The 20,075-nt window shown below is 43.7% G+C and overlaps 1 protein-coding gene across 4 annotated transcripts in view; it reads left to right on the plus strand.

The window, feature by feature from the left end:
* LOC126521224 (plexin-B-like) overlaps positions 1-18,862 on the plus strand; it is a 487,065-nt gene extending 468,203 nt beyond the window's left edge. For all 4 annotated transcript variants that reach the window (XM_055065821.2, XM_055065820.2, XM_055065822.2 and 1 more), the window contains 13 exons: positions 2,003-2,133; positions 2,243-2,302; positions 2,459-2,533; positions 2,746-2,812; positions 3,361-3,507; positions 6,503-6,656; positions 7,160-7,321; positions 10,060-10,244; positions 11,612-11,772; positions 13,972-14,119; positions 14,599-14,739; positions 14,834-14,908; positions 17,017-18,862. In XM_055065821.2, coding sequence (XP_054921796.1) covers positions 2,003-2,133; positions 2,243-2,302; positions 2,459-2,533; positions 2,746-2,812; positions 3,361-3,507; positions 6,503-6,656; positions 7,160-7,321; positions 10,060-10,244; positions 11,612-11,772; positions 13,972-14,119; positions 14,599-14,739; positions 14,834-14,908; positions 17,017-17,124 — 1,614 coding nt within the window. In that variant the 3' untranslated portion in view covers positions 17,125-18,862. The remainder of the gene's footprint in view (positions 1-2,002; positions 2,134-2,242; positions 2,303-2,458; positions 2,534-2,745; positions 2,813-3,360; positions 3,508-6,502; positions 6,657-7,159; positions 7,322-10,059; positions 10,245-11,611; positions 11,773-13,971; positions 14,120-14,598; positions 14,740-14,833; positions 14,909-17,016) is intronic.
* Positions 18,863-20,075: the final 1,213 nt, after the last annotated feature.

Consider the following 20,075-nt stretch of genomic DNA (forward strand, 5'->3'; position numbering starts at 1 on the left):
CGAGCTGGTGCTCCTGCATTCTCAATGTGTGCAATCGGACGGCAGAAGTTCTCTGTAATGTGCGTGGTCATACTATATTTGTGAAGATACGGCATTGGCTTGCCAGAGCAACACACTTTCTTTGTTCGGTTTTGGTCTTTAGTTTCTGTTGTCATCGATTTTTTTTATTTTATATACTTGAGATATACTTACACTTATTAACTTTTTCTGAGTTTCAACACGGCTTCCGCAAAACATATTCATGTGACACCCAACTAGTATCACTCACGCATAAACTAAACCTATTGCTTGACCACTCTTCAGTTGCAGATCTAATTTTTTGGGACTTCGCAAAAGCGTTCGATAAAGTGTGCCACTGCTTATTAATCTACAAACTGCAACAACTAAACCTTGACCCTAAAATTTTGTACTGGCTTGAGGTTTTCCTCACTAACCGTTCAGAGTTTGTTTCAGCTAACAAAGTAACCTCTAATCTTAGTCCTGTTTATTCAGGTGTACCACAAGGCTCCGTGCTTGGACCCCTCCTATTTCTCATATATATTAACGACTTACCTTCCTGTGCTTCATCTGAAATTCACCTATTTGCTGACGACTGCGTAATTTACACCGAAATAACTCGCGACGAGGATGTAACCAGGCTTCAAGCTGACCTTAACGCTGTTTCTGCATGGTGCGATTTATGGTTAATGGAACTAAATGTTAACAAGTGTAAATTCATGCGTGTATCTCTAACTACCAGTGAACCACCTGTGTACTCCCTTAATAAGGCTCCATTAGAATTGGTAACAACTTACAAGTACCTTGGCCTTCACATCACCTCTGATCTTACTTGGAATACCCACATCACCCATATAATAAGTAAGGCTAACAGAACGCTAGGTTACTTATGGCGCAACTTTTCCAAAGCACGTTCTTCTTTAAAATTAATCCTCTGTACAACTCTAATACGACCTAAACTTGAGTATGCTGCTTCAATCTGGGATCCAGGTCAACCAAACCTAATGCACTCACAGGAAATGGTTCAGAATAACTCTACTGGTTTCATTCTTTCTAACTATAATAGAACCGCGAGTATCAGTGCCATGAAATCTAGCCTTAACCTACCGTCCTTGTCATCACGTCGAAAAATGTTCCGTTTGTGCCTTTTTCATAAATTATTTCATCACCCGCTGCTAGGCAACAAACCTATTTCTCCACCTCCGTATGTATCGCCCAGACTAGATCACATTCATAAGGTCGGCATTTCATTTTGCAGATCTAACGCTTTTTTGCAGTCATTTGTACCACGCACTTCCAATGAGTAGAATCGCCTCCCCGCCCCGATGGCCACTATCGCAGATCACCAATTATTCAAGAATGCCATAGCTAGCACTTTATGACTAGGAACCTTTTTCTTCACATTGTTCAACCTGTACTCACAAACGCCATAGCTAACATTGTATATCCAGGTGCCATTTGTTAAATAGCTTTGTATATATATATATAATTTTCTGCACTAGTAACTCCTGTTTGTTGAATTTACCCGTTTTGCTTGTAACCACTGCCCTCTATAATGCCGTAATGGCCCAATGGGTATGATAAATAAATAAATAAATAAATACTTACAATGACTGTACGTTCATCTGGAACACTACATATTAACTAAGCTATCATGCTAAAAATGGCAATCCTGCAAACGCACCTTAAAGATTCCTGCACTATAATACTCGCATATATTGCAGCGTTAAGATGCCCAAATGTGCTAGTCTAAAAGATAACTGTCTTTACGAAAGAATTTAGCTCTTGCTCATCAAAAAGGACAGATAGGTGGGCTAGTTGGTAACGCATTATTAGAAAAACTTAGAGCGCTATAAACACACAGGACGTAGAAAAGCAACACACCACGCATACACCACCAGAGCGCATGTTGTATGTGTTCCTTTCCTACGTCCTGTGTTTATAGCGCTCTAAGTTTTTCTAATTAGTTCTTGCTCTTTTACTAAATGGAACATTCCTTTCGCAGCAAATCAACGGCCCTTACAACAACTACGAGGTGGCGATGACAAATTTTGAGATGCTTATCAACAACAAGAACTTTCTACTGACATTCATTGACACTCTAGAAAACCAGAACACTTTCAGCATCAGGGACAAGTAAGTGTCATTGTGTGATTTTTGCAGGCTTTGTCGTTGTCTGATCATCACTGGAAAACGCACTTAAATTTCAGAAAACCAAATTTTGACGTCTACTAATTATTTTCAGAGTGAACGTAGCATCGCTGCTCATGATCATTTTGCTCGACAAAATGGAATACGCCACAGAGTGAGTAAACACAAGTAGTAATGTCCATGTATAGGTATTGTAGACATACAACCAATTTCAACATGGTTTACTTCATTGACTCAAGTCTAATGATAGGGACTTTGGTAGGTTCGAATTAGCTGTTTTGTCCTAATACACATACAACTCCTCTTGCAGCATATTGCGAGAGCTCTTAATCCGGCTTGTGGAAAAGTACGTTGGCACAAAGCATCCTCAACTAATGCTCAGAAGGTGAGTGAACTAATAAACTGTAGTAATTTGCCCTTTCGTCAAGCACACTGGCAAATGCGCTCGCGTACATGAAGGTGTAGATACGTTTATGTTCGCAGCGATCAAACAAACCTGATAAACGCTATAACAACGTGCATTTTATATAGCGCTACGCCAAGCGTACGCCTCGCAGTATGTTCTAAAACGCGCCTCTTTTCTTTTCCTTCTTTCAGGACTGAATCCGTCGTCGAAAAGATGCTTACAAACTGGATGGCGCTGTGCATGTATGGTTACATAAAGGTACGAAAGCAAAAGAACGCAGTGGGGTTACGCCTATATATCTATAAAGCGAAATATAGACCTCTGGGGGTGCGGATATGGGGCATGCGAAGCGGCTTATTTTTTGTTACATGTGCTATTTTAATGCAATCTTATAATCCTGAATACGATGAATAATTTTTGTCTTCTGTATACCAATAGAACATTGCCTTTAAAAGGCTTATGCAACCACTGACATATTGAAAGACGTGCAACTTCAAGAAAAGCATGTCCTTTGACCAGAACAAGTTTGTTCTAACCGAGGAGAACGGGATGCACACGGCCAGACACGTTAGCGTTCATATCGGCTTTCTGAGGCAGGCAAATGAAGATGTTCGTGTGTACATACCAAATAATGTTGTTTCTTCAGAAATTCTTATTCCCGACCACAAAATGAGCCAATTATCGTCGAAGAGCAAAATTCCGGAGGGAAAAAAATTAAATGCGAACCAATTGCTGCCGAACAGTTTTTAAGGTTGTTGGGATAAATCGCGATGCGAGACCTAACGTCTTTCTCGTGCTTGTTGCAGGAACACGCGGGAAGGTCACTATTCCTCCTGTTTAGCGCGATCAAGCACCAAGTGGAGAAAGGCCCCGTGGACGCGGTGACCCACGATGCTCGTTATTCACTCTCCGAAGAGCGGCTGCTCCGAGAGCAAATCGAGTACTCCACAGTGGTGAGTTACGTTTATTAACGGCAAGACTTTAGCGACCCTAATCGGCCGGAATGAAAGGAGTTTAGCGAGTGCAGTCTTTTATTGAATTTCCTGCCAAATCCTGCGCACGGACTACGTAAATTGACCTATGCACGGAAGCAATCAAGAGAATTTATTGATTGTCAGATTTATATATAAACTGAACTAGTGACTTGGCGCAATAAAAACCACAGAGACAAGAAAGGTGGACAAAGACAAACGCTACTCACAACTGTTTATTGGAAGGAGAGAAAGACCTCATGTCTTGCAATTTTGGAAAGTCACCCTTATTGCTTAAAAGCACTAAATATCATCAACATACCTAAAAACCTTTAGGTCCTGCCTCCAATAAGGGAGACTTTACATCCCCTGCTTTGATTTTAGGCGCTTTTAACAACCAAGGCCAAAGGCTCGTTTTTACGCAGGAAATAGAAATAGAAACGTTGTTGCAATGGCAAATATTTGGAGGAGGGGTGGTCGGAGCCTCTCAGTCCAGGGCCCTACTGGCCTCTGCCGCCAGGTCTGCCCTGCCAGGTCGGAGCGGGCGAGCTGTGCCTCCCACTGCTCCATTGTGTTGCTGGTATTTCGCCTATGAGGGTGCTTAGTACACTCCCAGGTTATATGTATTAGGCTAGGTATGCCACCGCACCAAGGACAGTTGGCCCTATAACGAGTGAGATGCATGGCGTTTAGCAAATTTAAATGGGGGAATACCCCGGTCTGTATTTTTCGCCAATCGGTGACCTCTTCCCCGCTAAGTTGTGGGTGAGGCACTTCCTAAGTTACTAGTTCGGTAAGTTCTACTAGTTCGCGCTAAGTTACTAGTTCAATCATGGAAACTCAACTAGCCCAACAATCAACCCTTCTATTATATATAAATGGCTGCCGTTTAAAAACCGATATCTTTAAGAATAAAATGCCCATATCATTTATTTAAATACTGCGCTGCTGTGGGCTAAAACACTATATCTTGCGGTACAATGAACCAGGAAATTCATGTTCTACTGAATAGCTTTTCGGTCTAGCAGAAAAAAACGCGATATATGAGTGTATTTAGAGAGCAGAATAAAAAATTTGAGCACGCTTTAGCACTTATGAGTTATGAATACGAAAGCATTAATGTTCAATTTAACGCCGCTGAGCAGTCCTTCGAGTTATGAACCCCTCGCGCGAAGCGAGAGCTCTAAGACTTTTTGGCAAACGCCTCCTCGATAAGATAACGCCGCTGCACTTCGATCCGTGACGTCGTGCTACCTTGCCCGACTGCCATAATATCTAGTGGGGACGCTCCCGAGTTAACTGCGGAGATTTTGTCGTCACCGCTCTCGTCGCGCCAGGCTTGGCAATGGAAATTTTGGTCCAAGTAATATGATGCCATGAAGCAGCACGCACAGGCCTGCTATCTATGTGGCGCTGGTTTAGCCAAGTGGGCAAGACACTCAACCTCTGAACGTGGGGTCGTAGGTTCGATAGTCACTTCCCTAGCGTTTTTACCTTCGAATTTATTATTTCTCATACATTAATTTCGTGATAGCAATTACCGACGCCAAGCTAGAACGCCGGCAAGAGCTTGCGCGGGCAAGGAAGGCAAGGATAACACAAGCCTCCGAGAGCGAGGGTGACGTAGCGTCGCGGCGATGCCCTCTCCCCTCAGGCGACGCCTGGCACGCCAGCCAGCGCAGCAGCAGCTGTCACCTTTCGCCCGCTCTGCTCCGTCGAGGCGAGCACTTCACGTGGCGTCGCAGCCAATGGGAATTTAGGTGCCGTTTTTCTGCTACAGACGCCGGCTTTCTCACCGAATGGACTATTTGATGCTTTTGCCACAAAATATGACCGTTTTCCATGCGAATGGAAACATTAGTTCACAGGCGACTGTCAGAAAGCGTGCAGCTTTTCCAGTGCCGTCGTACGCGCACGGTCTGCTTTTCTTTGTTGTGTGACAGGCCGTGTGGTCCACTCTGAGCGAGATAGTTACTGCGTCCGCGACAGGAATATCCGTTCACCGTGAGCAAGCACTCCTGTTCTCTATATCACCGCGCTCTAAAGCCGTTTTTTGGGGTTCATAACGTTTTCTAAATGAGCACTAAATGCTGCATTAGGTGCATTAGAAAGTATGCTGCTGCGACAGCAAGATGGCCACTCTTACCGCGAGGGAAGGCTTGGTGAACCAGAAAAGATGCAGCACCAGCAAACTCCCAGAAGTGGCTGCAACAGCTCGCCGCCACTTCATTGACAATATCAACTCGGCTCTGTCAGCTAATGAGGAGTGCATTGCAGTTTAAAGGAATCATAGACTCTGCCTACAAATTTTCTAGAGACCTTCCTCCTAGAGAACTGCCCAAATGAGAGAAATACCTTCTCTACCATGACGTCACACTGACGATATGGTACTGCGTCCTGGGCTTCCAACCCAAGACGGGAAGTTTGGCCTTTATTTTCTCCACTAAAAATGAACAATCTGTCACGGAATGAATAAAAATAAAGTGTTGAGAGAATACTATTTCACCCGTAAGATTGAGTCCATGTTGGTCGGGATAGATATAGCGTCGGGAACGCAAGTTGCATGACCATGCCAACAGCGCAGGAAAAGAGAGCTGCGACTATGTTTACAAGTTCACGCACCAGATCTCCATTAGGTTACACAGTGAAGCATGCAGTGCTTGTCAAAGGATTTTTAAGTCGTGAAAAACGAAGAGTTTTCTCCTAAAGTATTATCAACTTGCGCACAGTTTGGTCATGCCGTCCGTGAAATGCTACATTGGTGCGTTGACCTCGTGCGCTATACATAGTCTGCAACTCTGAACTCACGGACTTGTGGAAATTGAGATTTTTCGCGCATTCCTCACCTCATAGACGTTTGACACCCATTGTGCAAAAGTTCGCTATGTTTGTGCAGGGCGGGGTATCCGTTTGCACTAGAAAGTCCGCAGAAAGTGCGAGTTGTCGACAAGCAATCCTTCTTGGTGTCTTCATCAAGGTCATTCAGGTCGTGCAAGAAGACCAGGATGAAAAAGTCTTTTGTCGCGTCAACGACTGCGACACAATCAGCCAAGTGAAGGCCAAAGTATTGGACGCCCTCTACAAGAACACTCCATGCTCAATGCGGCCGCTGATATCGGAGGTTGACCTCGGTGAGTGAGCGACACTAGCCTTTGATATGGAATAGCTCCGACAAGAGCAATTTAATGGAAGAGCAGTATATTAAGTCAGATAGCGATACACTGGATAAGAAACTTGATGAGGGAACTATTCGGTGCTGCGTAGCTAACAAAGGAATGTGAAGCCGAAAAAAATTTTTAATATATGAGAAAAAACAATTTAACAATCTTTGAAACAAACGCGAATTTTGCTTTCATTGCCATACTACAGGGTTAGCTCAATCTTGCGGTCCTGGGCCAAATTGCGATTTCTGGGGCATTGCATGTGGCTAATCAGATACCTTTAAGGCTAAATGCAGTATTATTTAGTGCTTTTATTATTATTGGCATACTTACGTCGACTGAATACAAGGGTAACATTTTTAATCTAGGAAGAGAAACTATTTTTGATTGATTGCTTTTGGCATGCCGACAAAAAGTTTGCTTAGAAACTCGGTTACTGGCAAAAAACGACTCAGCCGCGCTGTTGCATACAGAATGGCGGCACGGTAGAGGCGGTCACCTGATTCTTCAAGACGAGGACCTCACTACAAAGACGGTCAGTGGATGTCAGAAACTGAACACGTTGGCTCACTACGGCATACATGATTCAGCCATCATGAGCCTTGTCAACAAGAAAAGGCGCTACTGCAAGAACGGTGAGTGTGTTGGCGATAAAACGCTTGCAGCTACGTTAAATTACCTTTCACCCTTAAGTTAAGCAGCATTTGCCTCGGATGGTAGAATTCACTCCATATCCGGCGCTGACGCCTCCAGCGCATTCGATTACGATCCCATAACGTCAATCAGTCATCACATCTTACCGGGTATAACTATCGTAACTTAGCGCAGAACGGTGGACTAAAAGAAACCTAGAAAACGACGAGGGCGGACCGATCCCTTCACGCAATGCTCTTTTACATTTCAGATAAACACAGCGACGAGAAAATTTCTTTGTGTGACTGGGCACCAGTAATTCCTCGAGCAGCAGTTACTCAAAAGAAAAACAATCAAGGCAGCGCTTGTGTATCCCACAGTTCGCATTTCATAAGCGCCTAATGGCACCTGCAAGAGACGCGGCTGTTTGATCTCGCTCTGGCCCGCTGAATTCAACATATAAATTTAGCTGTTTGCCTTTCGTCACTCTTCGATCATACAATGCAGTTAATTCTATTACTCTGATACCGCGCCCTGCAGTGATTAGCCTTCTTGTCTCAATGCCTCCGTGCACGCACAAAGCTCTCTGCACTGCCTTGTCGAGAACAGTAACCACCGACCATGTCGGCAGCCTTTGTCTCTCGCCTCCTCGCCCCCCTTGTTTTAGTGCTCGCCCTTCGTGGCTGCGCGGGGCGATACGTATGCCGAGGCACGCACGCTGTCGAAGCTCGCCCATACAAAAACCACACAGCGTTATGGATGCGAGACCGCGCCTAAGCTGTCTGAAGGGCCACGTTGGCAAGGAACCTACGTAGCTCGAATTCTTTGGTTGCCTATAAACCAGTGCTTTGACTAAAATAACGTCAGCAGAAATTTTCGTGATAAATTACATAACAGGGCACAGACAAGTAATACACATCGCATCAACCCCCTAACTACTTAATGATACTATACAACTACTACTAGTAATAATAATAATAATAATAATAATAATAATAATGATAATAATAAAATAATAATAATTCCTATTTTATTTCCAGAGTAGGGCACAGGCCACGATGCTAGTATTTTGAGTCAATTAAGGCGTAGCCACCCAGTAAACGAACAAGGGGGAGAATATGGCGATTTTTATGGCGTCCGAAATAGCCCCCCCTCCCCCCCCTCTACCGCTAGGACAAAGGCTTCTGCTAACAATCTCAAGAAATCTTTGTCTTCCGCCATCTGACAACATACTACGACTACGAATTCCTTAATTTCTTCAAACAACCCAATTTCCTGCCTTCATCGGATGCAGTTAGATTGCCTTGACACCCATTCTTTTCTTCTGATAATAGTCAGCTATACTCCAGCTATACGCTGAAGTCATACAATGGTCACGGCAGATAGCAGCAGAAGCAAAATACAAGAATGAGTGGGACCGGAGGAAACTAAACCTTGTACCATGTACTATGTACCTCGTACCTAAAGTAAGAGGATTGCCTCTTGTTGAAAGCAGCGTCACCGATGTGCTAAGTAGAGCAGTCGGTCTCGATGAAGTGTTTACTGTCGCAAGTTCTAATCAACGGACGCTGGCTGATTCTGAATGGCCATGACGTGCATATAGGGCCGTGAATTCGGCCTCGGATAATTCGACTGCTGTTGTAGCTTCAGCAACGCTGCTTGGCTGTAGTGAGAGAGAATGCAGCGACACCCTGCCGCAACACTGCGTTTGTGTTCGTCTTAAGTGCCTCGTTTTCCCGCCTAAATAATTAATTACCTTTTCGAAAGTTGTCGCTGCTGTTCATATTAACGTCAAAATTGCGCAAGAAATGAGATTACGCGCCTGTATACGCATAGCTTTAGTCGATAGCAGAAGCCAAGCTCACAAGTGCGGAGTGTGGCGTACTAAACGAAACGTGCAGCAAGGAAAACAGTGTACTTAGTGAAAAATAGAAGAGAGGAAAAGCAGGACAGCAATACTAGGCCCAGTTGACGCAGTAGAACCTGATTCTTTGCCGTGACAGCAAAGGTTATTGTCGTGACTCGATTCAGGTTGTTGGAATCGGGGTTACGGATTCGAGCTGTGTAACGTGAGGGTTCGGTGTGTAACACAGTAATTTCCCAAGTATATATCAGAGGCCTGTTGTAGGAACGGTCGATTTTGTTGTTCAAGTCTATTGTCACGAAAGCCGTTGTCATTACGACATTAAGTGCTTCTTTTCTTTCTTTGCGGCGATGAGGGTGGAAGCAAGAAGTTGTGTTGCAAAGTCATATTTCATGGAAACGAAGTTTCAGTGCCAGTCGTGTATTCAAAGTGTTCTAACTAAAGCTGTTATAATCGTGCCACCATAGGTACACATGGACTTATGTTTCTTTTGTATATTTTAAGACCAACCATGCCGGAAATTAGAAAAAGCTAATTACAGTACAATGGAAAATAGGTTATCTTTCTGAAACCCCGAGCGCTTCATGGATGCATGTCTCACCGCCTCCTGTACCGGTAACGTTTATATGGAAATGACGTCCAAGCCACCACCTGCTGTCCCATTTTTGCACTCTTTCTTTTCTGTGATAAGTCACCAAGCAAGTCCCACTTGCAGCTTGCTCAGCCGACATACATTATGATTGTGACCATCTAAATTGTGCTACACGATAGTTAGCTGAAAGCGTCATAATATTAAGCTTTCATGCCTATTTTGACTGCAACTTTTCCTACTTTAATTTAGGAGCTAAATTGTCACATTTTTATTTGAATGCAAAGGTACGGCTACATATGGACCAATCAACACACTACCAGCACGCAACAACAATTACGAGGGTCACTACGGCAGCACCGCGAAGTACTGGCACTTAGTCAAACCCCTCGATGATCGCCATGAGTCGCAGCAGGACCAGCGGCACAAATCTATCCCGGAAATATTCCTCACCAGGCTGCTGTCCACAAAGGTATTTGAATATGGTGATGCAATATATTGCAACTTTTGCATCATTGACTCATTATTAGGATTCAAAACACCCCTTTCTTTGCGTTTATTTTCTTCCTACTGAACACGTTCTCTTACAGGGTGAGAAGCGGTAAGCCAAACTCTCATGCTGCCTTGGTAAATTGACCTACGCTGATCTATTTTAATACCTACCTCCCGCCTGGTAAACACGACACGCGCACCAACAATTTGTGTTGACCAAAGGGAAGACTGTAGTGTTGGATACATTAAGGACGCAAATCCTCCTTAAATGGGGAAGAACGCTGACGAAATGAGAGTATTTAGGAAATAACATACAAAAGTGCCAGAACATTAAGCTTACTACTACATGACAATGCATTACATAGAAGCAAAGCAGACGTTGTCACCGCTCAGGAAAAGCGATGCTTGGGAATATTTGCAGCAAAATGAACAGTCATTGGATGGAACTAATGATTGCATATCGCAACAACACCGCAGCTACCTCTTGTTACACATTCTACGTCTTATACAATGCCGAAAAATAAGGAACAAGAAAACTGTGCACATGCTTCTCTCTAATGCCGTGCACTAACCACCTATAACAGTCGCGCATAAGGAAACAGATCAAAACACACAGAAAAATGCGCATGAGTACTTACACCAAAGTGAGGAAGACACTTTATAGCTATACTCTTACAGCTCCTCTATCTTTAGTTTGATGAGCTATAGCAAAAAAAGAAAAGTGTTCTCGTTAACTTACACGAGAGAGACCATTTCGGTAGATTTCACAAAGCTAAATCTGTTTACACCTAATGTGTAGCATCTTGTTAGGTGTAGTTACGCGCTTGTAGCTTGTAGTTTGCATTTTCAAAAGTATGTATGTACATGTGAAGTTCAGGGGAAACTCTCTCGCTGCGTTTTTTATCCACGTGTATTGAATATTATCGTGATCTCATTAGAGCAACGAGCATCGTGCCTCAAAGAATGACATTGCGTATTTTTACTACTTATCATATGCCATCCATACCATTTCGCTTACGACATAGATTTTTTCCTTCAAGATAAAGTTATTGCTTTCTACTTACCATGGTATTCGTGGTTTCTAAAAGGGTATGGAGGTAACGGGCATTAAACCTACAATAAGGTATTTAATACCGGGGCCCTATGATACACAATGTACACCCTATATATTACATAAGTTAAACATGGCTTGACACGTCAATTGTACATATTTGCACATTGTAAATTGTTCCTAATATCTTCTTCGAGATGTTAATCGCACCTTTCGTTTGCCTAAGTAGTACATAAAGCAAATCAGGCACACGGAAGGAATCAATTTCACGGCAACCTGTGAAACATCTTGTGCAGGGAACCATACAAAAGTTTGTCGATGACTTCCTGCACAACATCTTAACAGTCAACGAGGCACTGCCTTGCGCCGTCAAGTGGCTCTTCGACCTCTTGGACACAACTGCGTCCACATACGGCATAGTCGACGCGGAGGTGTGCCATGCCTGGAAGAGCAACAGGTTGGAGTCTGAATGGCATTTAGTGTAATGAAGGCTTGCAGATTTTACTCATAGACGTATAGAAACCACAGGCACAAGTATGGAATTTACTTGAATCACTGTTTATTTACTCCATGCTGGAAATTTCACGCAACAGGAAAAAGTAGCATTTTAGGAAAGGTCAAATTAATCTCTAAGATTCATTACAAAAGCACCCAAACTATTTTGTTGTGCAATCAATTAGGTTTTCTTAAGCGTTTTAATGGCCAGGGAAAAAGGTGGCAGGGGCTGTTACACCAAAAGCTCGGCGAAATAGCATATAACTCTCGTATTTGCTCTAGTGTGGTCACATTGACCTGCTTTAAAACACATGAGTGGGTTTTTGAAAGTATCACCTTATTCTGCGGTACACATTTTTAAAGTCCGCGTAGTAAATTGTGCAAGTTATAATCGCAGTAACGTGGGAAGTGTTGTCGTGGGGGCGAGCAATCGTCTCCTAAGGCTAACTTGTGAACTTCACGTTTCAGTTACCTTAAGGTTTTTGATTTGTGTAAAATTCATAGTCATTTTGCATCCTGACTAACATACCAAGAACAGACCACTACAGAAACCAACTATGTTTTTTAAGTGTAAGAAGTTTCAATTAAATTTCTCCAACGACTTAAAACAAAGGTTACGGCGCTAAGCAGACGAGGCCGAAGTGAGACACAACCGACATATACAGGCGCCAACTTCCAACTGTTTCATCATCATCATCATCAGCCTGGTTATGCCTACTGCAGGGCAAAGGCCTCTCCCATACTTCTCCAACTACCCCGGCCATTTACTAATTGTGGCCATGTTTTCCCTGCAAACTTCTTAATCTCATCCGCCCACCTACCTTTCTGCCGCCCTCTGCTACGCTTTCCTTCCCTTGGAATCCATTCCGTAACTCTTAATGACCATCGGTTATCTTCCCTCCTCATTACGTGTCCTGCCCATGCCCATTTCTTTTCCTTGATTTCAACTAAGATATCATTAACTCGCGTTTGTTCCCTCACCCAATCTGCTCTTTTCTTGTCCTTTAACGTTATACCAATCATTCTTCTTTCCATAGCTCGTTGCGTCGTCCTCAATTTAAGTAGAACCCTTTTCGTAAGCCTCCAGGTTTCTGCCCCGTACGTGAGTACTGGTAAGACACAGCTGTTAAAAACTTTTCTCTTGAGGGATAATGGCAACCTGCTGTTCATGATCTGAGAATGCCTGCCAAACGCACCCCAGCCCATTCTTATTCTTCTGATTATTTCAGTCTCATGATCCGGATCCGCAGTCACTACCTGTCCTAAGTAGATGTATTCCCTTACCACTTCCAGTGCCTCACTACCTATTGTAAACTGCTGTTCCCTTCCGAGACTGTTAAACATTACTTTAGTTTTCTGCAGATTAATTTTTAGACCCACCCTTCGGCTTTGCCTCTCCAGGTCAGTGAGCATGCATTGCAGTTGGTCCCCTCAGTTACTAAGCAAGGCAATATCATCAGCGAATCGCAAGTTACTAAGGTATTCTCCATTAACTCTTATCCCCAATTCTTCCCAATCCAGGTCTCTGAATACCTCCTGTAAACACGCTGTGAATAGCATAGGAGAGATCGTATCTCCCTGCCTGACGCCTTTCTTTATTGGGATTTTGTTGCTTTCTTTATGGAGGACTACGGTGGCTGTGGAGCCGCTATAGATATCTTTCAGTATTTTTACATACGGTTTGTCTACACCGTGATTACGCAATGCCTCCATGACTGCTGAGGTTTCGAATGAATCAAACGCTTTCTCGTAATCAATGAAAGCTATATATAAAGGTTGGTTATATTCCGCACATTTTTCTATCACCTGATTGATAGAAACTGTTTATTCACCAGAAACTAGTGAATGAACAGTTGGAAGTTGGCGCCCGTATATGTCGTTTGTGTTTCACTTCGTCCTCGTCTGCTTGGCGCCGTAACCGTTCTTTTTAAGTCATGAACCAACTAGCTCAGAAACAAGTTTTATTGTTCAACGAGGTTTTCCTATCAGAGTGTTGCGTCTCTTCATATGCCTGTAAACAAAAAATATGACAACTGGGTTTTAGCTGTAACTTGCTCCTAAGGTTCAAGTACACATGCATTGTCCGATATGTACATTTTAAGATTGCTAGTGCAAATTATTGTAAATTTTCTCTGCTGTTACCACTTTTTCTGTTTTTCAGCTTGCCTCTGCGATTCTGGGTCAATCTAGTCAAGAATCCCGACTTCATTTTTGACATTGAGAAGACGCCAATTTTAGATGCTTGCCTTTCCGTAATTGCACAGACATTCATGGACGCCTGCTCAACAACAGAGCATAGACTTGGAAAGGTACACGATGTCTATTTTTGCCTGCGTTCATTCGAAATACGGACTATATTTATTACAGATATTTCGATTTTTGTTTTGGAAATATGCGAATAAATGTCCAATCTACATAAGTGAGGCCGCGCAAGACGACCCAAATTTCTGATCAAAGATTGTGAATGTAAAACCTTTTTAACCCAGATAATCATAGCGTATCCAGCGCAAGAAAAGCACCGCATATTTGAATGTATGCGTGAGTGAGGCTCACACATGCATTCCTCTCTGTGTTGCCTACCTTGGTCTTGAATTATCGCGTCATTCGCGATGTTGTTACAGTAAAAGGCGATAATGTCATTATGCGTCGACAACTCGGCCACGTCACAAGTAACTTTGTACTCTACCAATGCGCCTGTTTTTAAGAAGCTTTTTACACTGAAGACTCAGTGGCATTGACTTTGAAATACAATACAAACGTGTAAGGTCTCCTGTCTGTCGTTCTGCAGGATTCTCCATCCAACAAACTATTATTCGCAAGAGATATTCCAAGTTACCGAAGACTTGTCTGCAAGTTCTACCAGGATGTCGCGGCGTTGCCTCCAGTTTCCGACCAGGATATGCGATCTGCTATGCATGCGTTGTCTGTGGTAAGGGCTCATATCTCCCTGTAGTCCGCCCGCGCATTGCATGTGAGTGGCTGTGAACGTGTTTACTCATAACTTGTTTTTCTTTCGTACACAGGCGCATGCAGGGGAAGTTGATGTCCTGAATGCCTTGAAAGAATTGTATATTTATGTTACAAAATACTCCGAGCAGGTAAGTCATGAAGGAGAGCTTTGATTCGGTAAGAGAGACAGACACCGAAAGCGTAAACAGATTATATTTAACACATGCATTAAGCAACGCGCAGTTTGTCTACCGTCTGACACTCATGTCACCCACACCCGCGTGTACGGTATTCAACTGGGCAAAGTCCAGTTAACCTCTCTTCATTTCTTTCTCACTATATATCTGACACCTTTGTACTGCGTCACTTTCGAAAGAAGGCAACAATGTGTCTGAATTGAAAGAGTTTCGCTCTTCTGTTAAGCTGCCAATCTCGATTATGTCGGTCACGAACACACATAAGCACAAGATGTCTGCGCCTGTTTATCTGTGCTCTGTCGCAGTTTGCATGAAAAGCACAAGGAATTCAGAGAACGAAATCACGTCCTCTTCAGGGGGGTCTTCAGGGTGATATGAGCTTTTATTTTAATCAAGTTTCATGGCGACCCTTATGTGTTTGTCATGGCTGTTTCGGCCGTTGGAAGCTGTTAGGTCGGCTTGCGATTGCAACGTGTGGCATCTGGTGCAGGTTTTCTTAAAGCAAAATCGCATTCGGTGTCAAAATTTCAGAAGCAAAAAACAGTAGCTCCTGATGGCCTTCGTCAAGTAGCACTCCACGGATCGAACATCCGTATTATTTTTCTCCCCCTAATATTCGGCTTGCATAGTTCATGGTAACGGGGGAAAGTTGAGCTCGAACTTACTACAAAGAGAAAACGCCTTCAGCTGCAAAAAAAAAGAAAGAAAAGCTAGAGCAGAAACTCTGTGTTATCAAAGACCTTCTTTAAGCTTCAACTTCACAGTGTCCGGAAATTGTACGTTGTAATTCTCCGGCCTTTTAGCTAACATTAGACCTACTGTGTCCTATGACAAGTTGTATTGTCATCCGCGCCAACGGAGATATACTGAATGACTTCAGGTGTATATGGGAAAGGGCGAATTTATTGAGAAACTGAAAAGTCGACATGCAGTTTCTAGCCATGATTGGCCTCCGCCACTTGTACCTTTCATTATGAGCAAGATATGCAATTATGTCGTGCATGTTGGCAACATTATCACCATGCGCCAGAGTATACGCTTCCAGAAGGAGTCGCAGCACCTTCGATAGCCATGAACCAACAGCGAACCTGCGACTTCGTTAATTTGCTGCTAAAACACGCTTGATTCCCCAAATAGACATTGGAGGAACAAGTGGAGAGGTTGGATGCATGTGCTTGCTGCCACTCAATCTCCATGGGGGCTAAAGTGCTATTAGTAATGAGATCACTCAAAAGAAATGCTTATTAACATAAAAAATTAAAAAGAAAAGTACATCTTCAAGCTACTTGAGTCGTCTCGGCACACTTCTTGAATAGCGAAATATTTTTTCTGGAATTTTTCAAGTCGACGTGGCCAGCGCGGACTGATCACCCTTTCATCCATTCTTCATTGAATAGACAGAAGTGTCTAAACATGTAGAGAAAAGTGCTTTGCTTACATGGTTTAGCCCAGTATTCATGTATACATGTATCTTACAAGTTGTTGCATTTCTCCCGTAATATCGCAAGTAAATGCCCTAAATATAACTAATGGTATGCTATTCTAGAAAAAAAACTTCTGACAAAGATTGATGTTCTAAATTGTTTGGTACACAACCTTTCTTCAACTTGAAAGTCTGCCATACTAGAAAAATGTTGCCTGTTATATGTATGCTACCAATGAATCCCATGTGCACTCAACTGATTGCGGTGGTAGCTGCTGCGGTAAGCTGGCATTTGGCAGCTGGTATATGTGGTGCTTGTATGATGAACATAACATTTAGGTCATTTATTTGCAGTAACACAAATTTTATAGGGACCATGAAACCATTATGGCCATATGTTATGTTAGTTCCATGCACAAAATATAGAATACTGCACCGTACACGGTGTACACCTACGTCAATGCGTATAACACCAATTATTGTGGCCTTATTCACTCTTTTGTGAAAACCCTAAACTCGTGAGAACCTGAATTTCTCGTACCATGTTTCGTGGTCGAAAACCGCCACTCTGTTATTTTCCCACAGCCGGTGCCGCGAGGTAAATTTGATTGTGTTTTGTTCTGTTTACTTCTATCAGATACTGGAGGCCCTCGAAGATGACGAGGTGTGCCAGGAGCTCCAGCTGGCCCAACGACTAGAGACTGTGGCGTGCACATTAAGCGCTGAGCGAACTTTGCCGTGCTAGAACTTGTCCTTGACGAGCAGTGCGGTGACCTGTAGCAATGCATAGGGGGCCGCGCTCATCCCGAGGCACACAAAAGATGGTCTCCTAGGTCTCGGGGCCCTCTGGGGTGCTCGAAGCAGCACTCACCGGACACCAACGGTGAAGCCATGTGATCAACCTCCATTTGTACAGAACCCAGCGCGGCGGCGGAGACTGTTCTCATTGTGGTGCTTGCAGCATTGACTTCGCTTCCTGCGGCATGGTGGTTTTGCGAACGCTGTGGGAATTTCTTTTCCTGTTCTTCTACCGAGGGCAGCCAGCGCCGCGATGGCGCATAGCAGTGTTTGTGCCTATGTGTGAGTGTTTTCTTTTCCAGAGAACCCACATTCGTGCCTGAGTGTGCGCTTAGGTGCTGGTATAGATTAAGCTGGCGTGTCTCTGACCGGTTCAGAGCATGTAGCCTATTCCACCGATTGTGCGCCGCACATGGAGGCAGGGTGTTTTGTATATTCCAAGGCGCGCGTAGGTGTGTTACGTGCGGTTTAGGAAAGCGACTCGAAGTTAGTTGGGATGGGGCTGACACCGAAAGGAGAAATACGAGTACTTTGGCTTTTGAGTCTGTACCTGGGTAGCAGACTCGAATAATGAAAACCGGAAGTCATGTACAAATTCTGTTTTCGTTTTCAGCATACACAAATGTGTATTCTTCTCAAGTATGTTTCTGAGGCCACAAAATACTCCTTTGTTACGATACCTCTACGCAAAGACAAGAGACAAAAAAAGGGAAGTGCACAACACAAGCGCTCCTTATCAATACTCCTTTTCAGTGCAGGATAAGAAATGTATTGATGTCCGGAGCCGGATTTCCTGTACAATAATGCCACATCCACACACTATCCATGGTGAAAAAAGTAACTGCTGGAGTCCCAACTGATATTTCGGAAAGCTGTCCAGTATTTATGACAGCATTCATAATACTAGGCCTTATTCCATTTCAATGTCGATATTACTATCGTTTTCATTGCAGAAAATAAATTATGTGCAAGGTACAAAAAGGACGGGCACCTCTGAGGGAAGTCGAGAATTCAAGAGAAGCATGAGCGTTTTGCTGTTGCAACGTCGTAACTTTTTCGTATTTACACAAATGTATCGATATTGTACGAAGGAGTCGAGTCTTAAACTAATCTTAGGATGACACTTTGGGCCGCAAAGCGACGTGCGCCACAGAACCGCGTCATACTTATGGAGTCACGTGGCAAAAATCAGCGATGTTGGCATAATGCTTAAGACGAAAAGCAAAGTGAACGCACTTCATTACAAACGCACGATGCAGAACTTTTGCCTTCGTGATGTTCAGCGTCATGCACGAAACAAGCATGCTGTTCGTGCGGTGAGCGTTCTATTGCCAGAAACAGGGTCCTAAATGTTTTATTTGTGCATGTCCTATGCACCTGTAATTTAACACACGGTCCAACTGCCTTGTCAGTGTTTGCTGTCGTGACCGTCTGAAATGCAGCCTTGAAGAGGCGAAGTCCTGTGCATGACTGAGTCGTAGTGTTCTATCATTTTTTATCATAGGGAGAGTGCTTTGTCTTCTCACAGTCACCTTCGTCACATATGGCAATGTCGGCGAAGATAGTTTTAATTTCGATGCTATTTTTTTACGAAATGAAGAAGATACTAAAGTACATTTAGCGCAATCCTTTGTAAAGTATGTTGTGAATAAAGAAAGTGACAGCTTTAGGCACTACTTCAAATATTAGGGTGTTCGTCTTTTAATTATTCTCTCTGAAGACCACGTGGAAATGTTGCGATATGAAGCACATTGTTTTTACGTGGTTCGAACACATTCGATTTGAGGGTATACAAATTCTACGGAAAAGCGATAGTGTAGGAAGCTTTAAGGGTTCTACAGATAATACAAGCGTGGTTAATTAATATGCTGGGCTGCTGAAGATTCGGCCGCCTTTGCGAGTCCTTCGCTGCGGACAACCTTGAAATGCCACTGCAGTGGTACGCAGCGCTAACAGTTGTTTCTGACTCTGTGAACAACCACCAATGAGGTATGTACGTTCCACACAGGCACCTAGGCACTCGCCGCATCGGTCATGTGGCCGAATTACGTTATGATGCTGACCTCAAGGTCGCGGGTGCGATCTCCGGCCGCGGCGGCTGCACACCAACGCAGAAAAAGAGGGAGAGAACAAACTTTATACAAAAGAGCACTCTAGCGTAGGTAGCTTCTCCACTCTGCAGCGGGTGGTCCCCTCAGTACAGGAGTCCAGCTGCCTTAGCTGCCCTTATCCCTCAGTTGACCAGGTTGATCTGGTCCGTCGAGTTGGGGCTGGACAGAACTCGCTGCCTCCCATTGCCGTGTGGTTGGGTGTGCTATGGGTGCGTGCAGTGGTGTGCTTGCGCAAGCCTATACCACGTAGTACAGCGTTGCGCTTTGATCGCAGTGTGGACATTTATAGGGATACAGCACAGGGTATATGGCGTGGTAGATATTCAAGTGTAGAGGCCAATGGAGACGTGATGTTAAAACAAATGCGTGCCGAGATTTGAATGTATCACAAAGAACCACTGACTGTTAAAGTTAATCCCAAGCTCTATACGACAGAGTACTTCATAGCCAAACTGTAGCTTTTCTCTCTGTGGCTTCGTTGCCAAGTTCATCTTAAGAGATCAATGAAATGGCAAGTATGTAACATCGCCGAGCCTTTGGCTCCTCATTGACTGTAGCTACGGAGACACATGTTCTGTAAATGCGCCACTCTAGTGTATCCAAATACAGACGATAGCTGTGATATCTCGGTTCATGCGTTCAAGTCTAAGTCAATGAATAGGCTACTTTGGTAATGCTAATTAGAAAGACATGCTGCACCTGGCAACAGGATGACGATCGCGAAAATGCTCAGGAATTTTACACATTGTCCCTTCGGCCATTTGTCAAAATTCACACTAATGCGCCA

Source organism: Dermacentor andersoni, chromosome 6, assembly GCF_023375885.2.
Source record: "Dermacentor andersoni chromosome 6, qqDerAnde1_hic_scaffold, whole genome shotgun sequence".
Classification (NCBI taxonomy): Eukaryota; Metazoa; Arthropoda; class Arachnida; order Ixodida; family Ixodidae; genus Dermacentor; species Dermacentor andersoni.